The sequence below is a fragment of the Mastomys coucha genome, unplaced genomic scaffold, assembly GCF_008632895.1.
Source record: "Mastomys coucha isolate ucsf_1 unplaced genomic scaffold, UCSF_Mcou_1 pScaffold16, whole genome shotgun sequence".
Classification (NCBI taxonomy): Eukaryota; Metazoa; Chordata; class Mammalia; order Rodentia; family Muridae; genus Mastomys; species Mastomys coucha.
In genome coordinates, this window is record NW_022196898.1 from 41,651,430 (window position 1) to 41,660,498 (window position 9,069).

Here is a 9,069-nt window from a genome sequence, read left to right on the forward strand (position 1 = left end):
GCCTCGAACTCAGAAATCCGCCTGCCTCTGCCTTCCAAGTGCTGGGATTAAAGGCGTGCACCACCACCACCCGGACATTTTCTTGAAACACAGAGAAATCGCTCTGAGAATAAAAGTGTACCCAAATCCCCATACTTCAGTCCCTCAGAAATATCCCTGTCTTGGACTTATTTCCTAGTAAGTGATGCAGTCTGGACCAGTGCAAAGAGGAGGTAGGATGAAAGTCCTGGGTTTCAGACAAGGGTCTTTACTCTTGTATGTAGCCGTCATCCAGTACTAGAACTCCTAGTCTTCATCTACAGTATAAAAGAGCTAGATTATCTTTCCTGGCCAAGAAAAGTCTCTCATCTAGCTAGTCCAAGTCACCTACACAGTAATTAGGAACTACCAACTCCAAAATTAATTGCTGTAACATTTTAACAATTCCAATGATGACAATTTTTCTTCCTTAGACTAAGTTATTACTCTTGTCCCTGAGTTCTAACAACTCTACCACTATGCAGTTTGAGCGAAAACTTTTTCTCCATATGATAGCCACCAACATAACTGAAGACAAATATGGTGTCATCCATTCATGGCCCATCCGTACATCAATCCAGTTAAGCCTATTCTCTTTACTACTTATCCACAAATTCATGACATTTGTTTGTCTTAGAATACATATCAAGTTACCCATTGCCCTATTGAAATGTGATCACAAGAAGTGAACAAAATACTACAGAAATCATGTGATAAATGCCAAGTAAGGAGGACCACCACAGACTTTGTTCTGGTTGATCTGCTTTTCTTAATGTAGCCTACTATTGCACTGTCTACTGGCCATTATATCAGTGTTGATGTTAAAATAAAACTTCTTAATTTAGAACCAAAGTCAGATTTTGTATTTACTTTTGTTTCTGTAAAGTTTATTTTATAACATTTCAACCATTGGCATTTCATGCTAAAAATCATCTTGAATCTTTACTTCTAAAAATATCTGCTATGTTTTTACCTATTCATTCAAGTTATTTGTGAAACACATTAACTGTGACATAGCTTTAGAAGTCAGCCCTGGAACATGCCACCTGAGAATCCCCTCCATACTGATATGAATCTATACTATTTGGGTCTTCTGAGTTTAGAGAAAGTGCTGCATCTTAGGGTGCCTATCCTTGTCACTCTTTGTATTTCCATCCCCTGCTTTCTTATCCATAATGATCTAGTCTTTCAATTGCTTTTGCAAAGATATCCACAGATGATTGTGCTCAGGATTTGGGGAAAGTTGTTGAAAAAATGAGAACTATAAATAAGGTTGCTAAAAAAAAAATGATAATTCCAAGCAACATGAGGTGGTAGAAACAGGAGCCTGGATGACCTGGGATTGAGGCCTCCTTGCTCATCTTCTCAGTATCAGTTCTCTCATCTCTGAAATAAGGATAATAAGAATGACCTCACAGTGTTGCTCTGAGGCTAAGAAGTAATACATTGAAAATCTTAGCACATTCTTATCTCATAGCAAGTACATAATAGAGATTAGTCTTATGATTATCATTGTTACACCATGTTAAGACATAAAGACACAATAGCTCCTGGCACACAAAGACAATCACGCCCAAATATTTAAGAAGAAGACCTGTGTTTCACGTTCTAAATGATGTTCAAGATGAAAAAAAACAGTAGTCTACAGAAATTAGGAATGATGGCATTAAGCCTTATAAATAGCATTAAAAATATTGGATTTTTTAAATATAAACAATATTGGCAATCTTTTGTTTGACCTGATTTGCTCACGTTTCAGACATGGTTAACAACACCCAAGAAAACAAAACAGGATTCAGACACAGTCAGTGCCAAAATGAAAGGAAAGAGAAAATTGAGGATAGAACACAGAAACAAAAAAGTAAGTAATTAGAATAAAATGTACATTTTGTAAGTGGTAAAGCTAGTGTGTGTGTAAAATAGCAACCTATCTAGAAATGACAAATAATGTTCTATGCACAAAGGGATGATTCAAGAGGGCCCTGGCGGTGATTGAACTTAAAACTGAGAAACTTTCACATAGTGAGGATAGCATACATGGATGTTCAGCAGGACTTATTTCTTTAACATGACTTTTCCACAATGTTTGTGGAAGGAGAGGAGCTTGAAGGATATGATGCATGTATAACTGTGAAAAGGCTTTTATGTCAACTAAAGGAATTTAGAACTTTCCAGTTCAAGGAGACTGCACAGAGAAAAAATTACAAGCTGGAAGATGAATAAAAGAAATGGATGAGTTGTGATATTTCTTACAATTGACAGATGTTACAGTCCAGAACTAAAAACTGTCATATGAGAGATGCAGAATAAGCCTGCATTAAAAAATATAAGCTAAAAATAACATATACTATGGCATAAGCATGAGAGATAGGAAAAATTAAAAATGGGTTAGTCTAGCTTGAGGTGTTTAGTGGAAGGAGATGTAACTAGCCAATGTGCAGACTCTGAAAGATGGGCTATTTTGGTCAGGGATACAATAAACAGCTCAATTTGAAACAATATGAACTGAAATATTGAGGGGACACCCAAAAGGAAGTATGGTTGGTTTAGCATACATGTGTAGATCCCAAAAGATAGATCCAGGATAGGAGTCTCCTCTATGTTTTCAGGAACAAGAAGAATAATAGTTTATCCCCATCTTCCTCAATACTCATCCACACTGTTATGGTACTCCACATGTGGGTGACATGGAAGGGAGCTTCAGAGCAAGATCCTTGAAAACATGGCAGACTAATGGATCTTGACCAATAAACTTGTATTCTAAGTAATCACAACTTCTAACACAAGAGTACACATTCTTGCTCCATTTTGAAAAATCAAAATTAATGTGACTACTTTTTCCCAATTATTACAAAATTAATACTTACCTGGTAGCAAGTTCTCTTATTAACCAGAGATGACACTCATAGCTAAAACAGAATATGAAGACAAGTACAGTACTTGTGTTACATTTTATATATACATAACTTTTCTAGAAACAAAGAAGGATCAATTTACACATACCAGGTCAAATTGGGAGCTACAAAAACATAGGTACAGGTGCTGCACACATGGACCTTTTGTAAAGGCACTTACTGAAACTCACCAATATCATAGAACTTATTTAAATCCAAATTTGGAGCTTGCTAAAACAAGTACACATGAGTACGTGAGGAAGTTGAGAAGTAAACACATGTCATTGGAGAAATAGAGGTGGAGATATGGGTGGATCTGGGTTTGGTTAAGAATGAATCAGACCATCCCACAGAGGGTGGCTCCTCCCTGGATGGATTTACTGTATAAAAAGGCCATTCACTTAGACTGCAGTACCCAGCAAGCTCCTTCAGCTGCATTCGATTCAGTCTTCTTCCAAACAAGGTAAGGGGGAATATAGTTAACTTTGCTAGATCAGTGTTAAGACAAGAATACCTGTATAAAATGTATTCTTAGGCAAAATCATACATATATGTATGTATGTGTGTATGTATGTATATATACATATATATACATACATACATATATATGTTTTGTGATATTATATGTGTGTGTTTGATTTTATTTCCATGAGGTCAGTTAATGTTCTCTTTGCATTGTTGATTTGTCCATGTTTTCATTAGTTTTCTTTGTTCAGCTCTGCTGCCATTTGTACAGATCTTACATCAGAGAACTATATAAATTCCATACTTGAGAAGTTGTGATCATATAGTTGTGAAAAATATTTAGCAAACAACCAATAAGTATATCTACCAATGGCAAGAGTGGTGGAGAAAATTGAGAGTCATAGACCAGCATAATAGGAGGGCAGAAGTATTGCAGATTGAATGCTCTGCAAAATTATCTCTCCTTTGTTCTTTTTTCTTTTCTTTTTTTGACCATTGAATAAAAATTTAGGTTGACATAGAATTGTACATAATACATGGATATATAATGTATATACATCTGTATGATGTATAATTAGAAAAAAATTTATGTCTATTATCTAAAACACATATAATTCTCAAACTTTACAAGATGAGAATAACAAAAATCAAGACATCTACTTGAAGCCAAAACCTACTCTAATTTATAATCATCACTCTATGATTCTACAATGAGAGCATAAAATTATTATTACTACTACTACTATTATTATTATAGAATCAATATAATATAATAATATTTCGTGGTTCTTGTCTTCAGACCACAGTGATTCGTCACTGCGCCCAGTCAACTCTGTGATCACAGAACTTCAAATCCACTTACATTTGTCTCTCAATCTACCATGACCATTCTGGTTCAGTGTACACTTGGGTCCTACTTCTGGTTGTTATAAGAAAATGCCACCTGTTTCTCCATTTTTCAACTGATGAACACTGAGTCATTTTTATGATAAAGATTATAAATAATGATGCTATAGAGTTTTGTGCAATAATTTTGGCAGTGTGTGTGTGTGTGTGTGTGTGTGTGTGTGTGTGTGTGTGTATGTGTTTCTGTTAGGTAGGAATATTCTAGGGGTAAACTTTTGGGTCTTAGCTACTACCAAACAATATTCCAAAGGACCTCAGTCAGTTTAAGCATCCTTTGACAGTATAACAGACTTCAATTTTACATAACCTCATCAATATTTGAAGTTATCATGTTTCTCTAATTTAGGTCACTTGTGAGTATTTTGCATCCTCACACTATCATTGTAATTTTTCTATTCTTAGTATTTAAGGAGATTGAACATTTATGAAACACTTATTAGCAATTTGGTATTTTCTGTAAAGTGCTTCTAGGTGAGATTCATTTTTCTGTTGAGTTGTCTCCATTTCAATGGATATTGTTTTTACATTAAGAATAGAGTTTTTAAAAAAAGAATAGATTGTAAATTGGTTAAAGATGTTATATTTTTCTCCCATTTTCACTTTAATGACACTAGAAATGAACAGATTTTTACCTTCAATGTAATCCAACTTTGAAATCTTTTTTATGACTTATTGTTTGTTTGTTTGTTTGTTTGTTGAGACAGGTCTTACTATGGAGCCCAGTGACCTGAAACTTTCTATGCAGTCTAGGCTGGCCTCAAACTTGTGATCCATTTCATCTTTTCAAGTGCCAGCACTTATGACTGAGAATTTTTAGTTCAACTTCAGAAGCATTTCCCATTCCAAACACTTAAATATATTCTTCCATATAATCTTTCATACTGTTGAATCTACTGAAAAACACTTTTTCCATACAGTAATCTAATTAACCCCAAACCATTTACTAGATAGGATGTCTATCCTCAGCTCAGGAGATGGCTCGGTCAGTAAACTGCTTCCCATGCAAGCATGAGGACCCAAGTTGAACTCGAGAAATTATGTAAGCCCTATCCTGGCACAGAGGCACATGCTTATAATCAGTGCTGGGGAGACAGACAAAAGCAGGCAGATCCTGCAGCTCACTGGTTAGCCTAGACTATTCAATGAGCCCCAGTAATTCTATTTCCAAACCAATTTGTTTTCTGATGTTTAGGCAAATAAATTTTTTGGATAAAACTTCCTTAGATTTGAATTGGCTTGCCATTCTTATTGTATAACACTGCGCTCTGTTTGCCATTTTTTTTCATATTTTTGCATATGTATTTACGAAATAGTACTAAAATTTGTTTCATGTAATATACTACTGAGTTTATACTAGATTCTGAAAAAGTGTCTTTCTCTTTTTCATTCTTTGGGGAAATTTCTGTGATTTTAGGATTATTTGCTCCCTGGATTTTAATAGAATTTACAATTGAAGCCACTTTACTAATATCTTCACACTCCCTGGAACTATATTCACTTAAACTGCAATTTTATTAATGAGCAGAGAACTATTTATACTTCTTATCTATGGCCTGTTTCATTAAGGTGTGAAGTGTATTTCTAGAAATGTCTGTTTCACCTATATTCCAAACTGATTCCAACACAGGCTTTCATACTATGGTTTTATTATTGCTTCTCTAAAGGTTGAAGCATGTACTGCAATGACTTTTTTTTTCTCTTCCTTTTTTTTTTTTTTTTTTTTTTTTTTTTTTTTTTTTTTTTTTGATACTGGTTATTCATGATTTTTCTTCTTCTTGAATAATTTGTAGAGTTATTGGCTCTATTAGATACTTTCAGGGTGAAACACTGTCTTTGTTAGCTCTTTTAGAGTTCTATTTCATTAATGTTAGTTGTCTATTATTTCATTCATTATAGTGTATGCTTTATTTTCTTGTTCTCATTCATCTTCTTGAAAGCAAGGCTAGAGTTACTGATTTTTTTATCTTCTCTTTAAAAAAAATACATTTATTTGAGCTATGAAAACTCACATGGAGTTAATAAATCCAACCAGCTTTGTTAGGTTGAATATCTCAACCTATTTTATGAATGCTGAACTATTTTAGTATTATCATTTTATTATATCAATATACACTAAAATTTCCTCATATATTTATTCTTTAACTATTCCTCATACTTCACTGATTCCCTGTATTCCCAAGTAGGATTATCCCTTACTTTGTCCACTATTGCATCTGCCACATGATGAGTCCTTTGCCAGTTTGAATATAAATCACAATAAAGTAAAATGAGCTTCATAGTTCTACAGTAATAATGCAACACACACACACACACACACACACACACACACACACACACTGGTTATCTCCTCTCTCAAAAGGAGGGCTGATCCAAAACAATCAAATAAACTATTAAACAAAATAACATTTTAGTAAACAGAATTTGTGAGCATTTTCTGACAGAAATCATCATTCCATCACATTAAGAGTAAAATGCAGAAAGGGTCCACTAATTATAAGATCATTCTGCTGAAGCAATATCTGTATCTCTCACTTTAACTTACATCAATTGTACATTTTCTTTTCCCCATCATTTTGATTGCTTTATAAGGCTTAAACTCAGTTCTCTTACTGGGTAATCATTAAGTCATTAAACTACACATTCAAACAAATCACATAAAATACAGCATACATATTTCATTTTATCCAATATTCCAAGGTCCATAAAGCTTTAGGTTAGACTACTATACTCATGTTTGACAAACATTATGTTACCTATAGATAGTACTCTGGTTTTGCCTCTTATGTAAGTCTAAAAGTCATCATTATAAAGCTTTTATATATGATAAGTGCTTGCTTATTTCATTTATTGACATGCCTACTCTTTTCTGTTCATGGACAAGATAAGCAAGGGAGCTTTTTATTACCCTGGTAGGAGGAATGGCTGATTTACCAAAAAGGAGTCTTGCCAAGACCAAACGTGAGGTTGTAAGAGTTTAGGAAGCTAGGACTGTGAATATATTTAGAGCCATAAAATAGGCAGTGTCATTTGCAAAAGTCACATAAGAATGATCTTATAATTAGTGGACCCTTGCTGCATTTTACTCTTAATGTGATGGAATGATGATTTCTGTCAAAAAATGTTCACAAATTCTGTTTACTAAAATGTTGCTTTCTTTAATAGTTTATAGTGTATAATGTTTACACTATAGACATTGGAGAAGTTGTTGTTTAGCACGTTTCATTTCTAAAATGTGTTCATTAAAAACACTGTGAGTTTAAACTATAAAAAGGAATTGCAATGATAAATACAACCTATAAAGTAAAACTAAAAAGAGAATTATTTTTGATTCACTTTTACAGGTGCATAATACTACTAGAAGATGTCTACTCTCCTGGGAAGCATCACGAGCATGATTGAAATATTTCAACAGTACTCAGACAACGATAACGAAAAAGAAACACTAAGCAAAGAAGAGCTGAAGGAACTTCTGGAAGGAGAATTAAAGGCAGTCTTGAAGGTGAGAAACTTATAAGAGAACTGAGGAGACAAACACTACTATGCCTTACTAATAATCTACCGAAAGATTGTATAAAAATGTTTTAAGTACTTCATTACTAAAAGAAATAGCCATCATTAAGACAAGATAAAATTTCTAAGCTTTCTTTAAATGTGTACCTACATGTTCTTCATACATGAGATACCACATTTCAAATTAAAACACTGTCAATATTTAATTTTAAAAGAAGAGAAATGAATACTAGCAATTAAAATTATAAGGGCATTCGTCCCAAAGGTCAAGATTACTGGAGTATATATTGAAAAAAATTAAATCATGAAATGAACTAAATTCTGACACATGAAATTAAAAAGAAAAGAGTAATTGGTGACCTTAGGGAAAATGTTATTTTGTAGCTGATATTTAAACATGTAAACATTATTATGAACACTGACAAACAAGAAGGAAAAAGCATAAAAATGCTACAAAAAAAAAAACCTAAACAAACAGGTAGAAATTTTAGTTCCAAGAAATCATAAATGTATTTGAATAATTTGAATAATAAAGTTGAAATGAGTTGTTCTGAAGGAATACCTTTCTTAACTTCTAACAGAATCCAGATGACCAAGACATTGCTGAAGTCTTCATGCAAATGCTAGATGTGGACCACGATGACAAACTCGATTTCGCTGAGTATTTACTACTGGTGCTAAAGTTGGCACAGGCATACTATGAGGCATCGAAGAATAAAAGATTCCAAACATATGGAACAAAGAGAAGAAGTAAACATGATTATAAAGGACTAGATGAAGAGGGAGAAAAGGGAGAACAAAAGAGTCATAGACGGCGGCACAGTGGAACTGATGGAAAGGAAAAAAGTGATAGATCAAAAAGCCCGAAGGGAAGAGGAAGGAAAAGACAAAATGAGGATAGACATACAAAAGGGAGAGAAACAGAAAAACACAGGCACCATCATGATTCAGATGGAAAGCAAAGGAGGAGGTCAGAATCTAAAGAAAGAAGAGAGAGCAGAAGTAAGAAACACAGACAGTCAAAGGAAAGAACCTATGATGAAATCTATGACTATGGAAAATACAATGAAGACTGGGAACCAACCTACAGTCATTGTTACTACAAAACCGAGAACAGTGGTGTAGAGCACAGAGAAGGAGAGAGAAAAAGAAGAGACTCAGAAGACCAGAACAACTTCTCCCAAGGCAACAACTTCTCCCAAGGCAAAAGGCGCAACGCATCCTCGAGGGACAGACCCCGGGAGGCCAGCCCCAGCCAGTCCAGTGACAGCGAAGG

At 34.2% G+C, this 9,069-nt stretch overlaps 1 protein-coding gene across 1 annotated transcript; it reads left to right on the plus strand.

Annotated features, from left to right (window-relative positions):
- Positions 1-3,288: 3,288 nt before the first annotated feature.
- LOC116093237 (filaggrin-like) lies at positions 3,289-9,067 on the plus strand (the record flags this gene model as incomplete). Its single annotated transcript, XM_031374630.1, has 3 exons — positions 3,289-3,375; positions 7,625-7,782; positions 8,375-9,067. Coding segments are annotated over exons 2-3 (831 nt in total), but the record flags the coding sequence as incomplete, so codon positions are not given.
- Between the last annotated feature and the right edge of the window lie 2 nt (positions 9,068-9,069).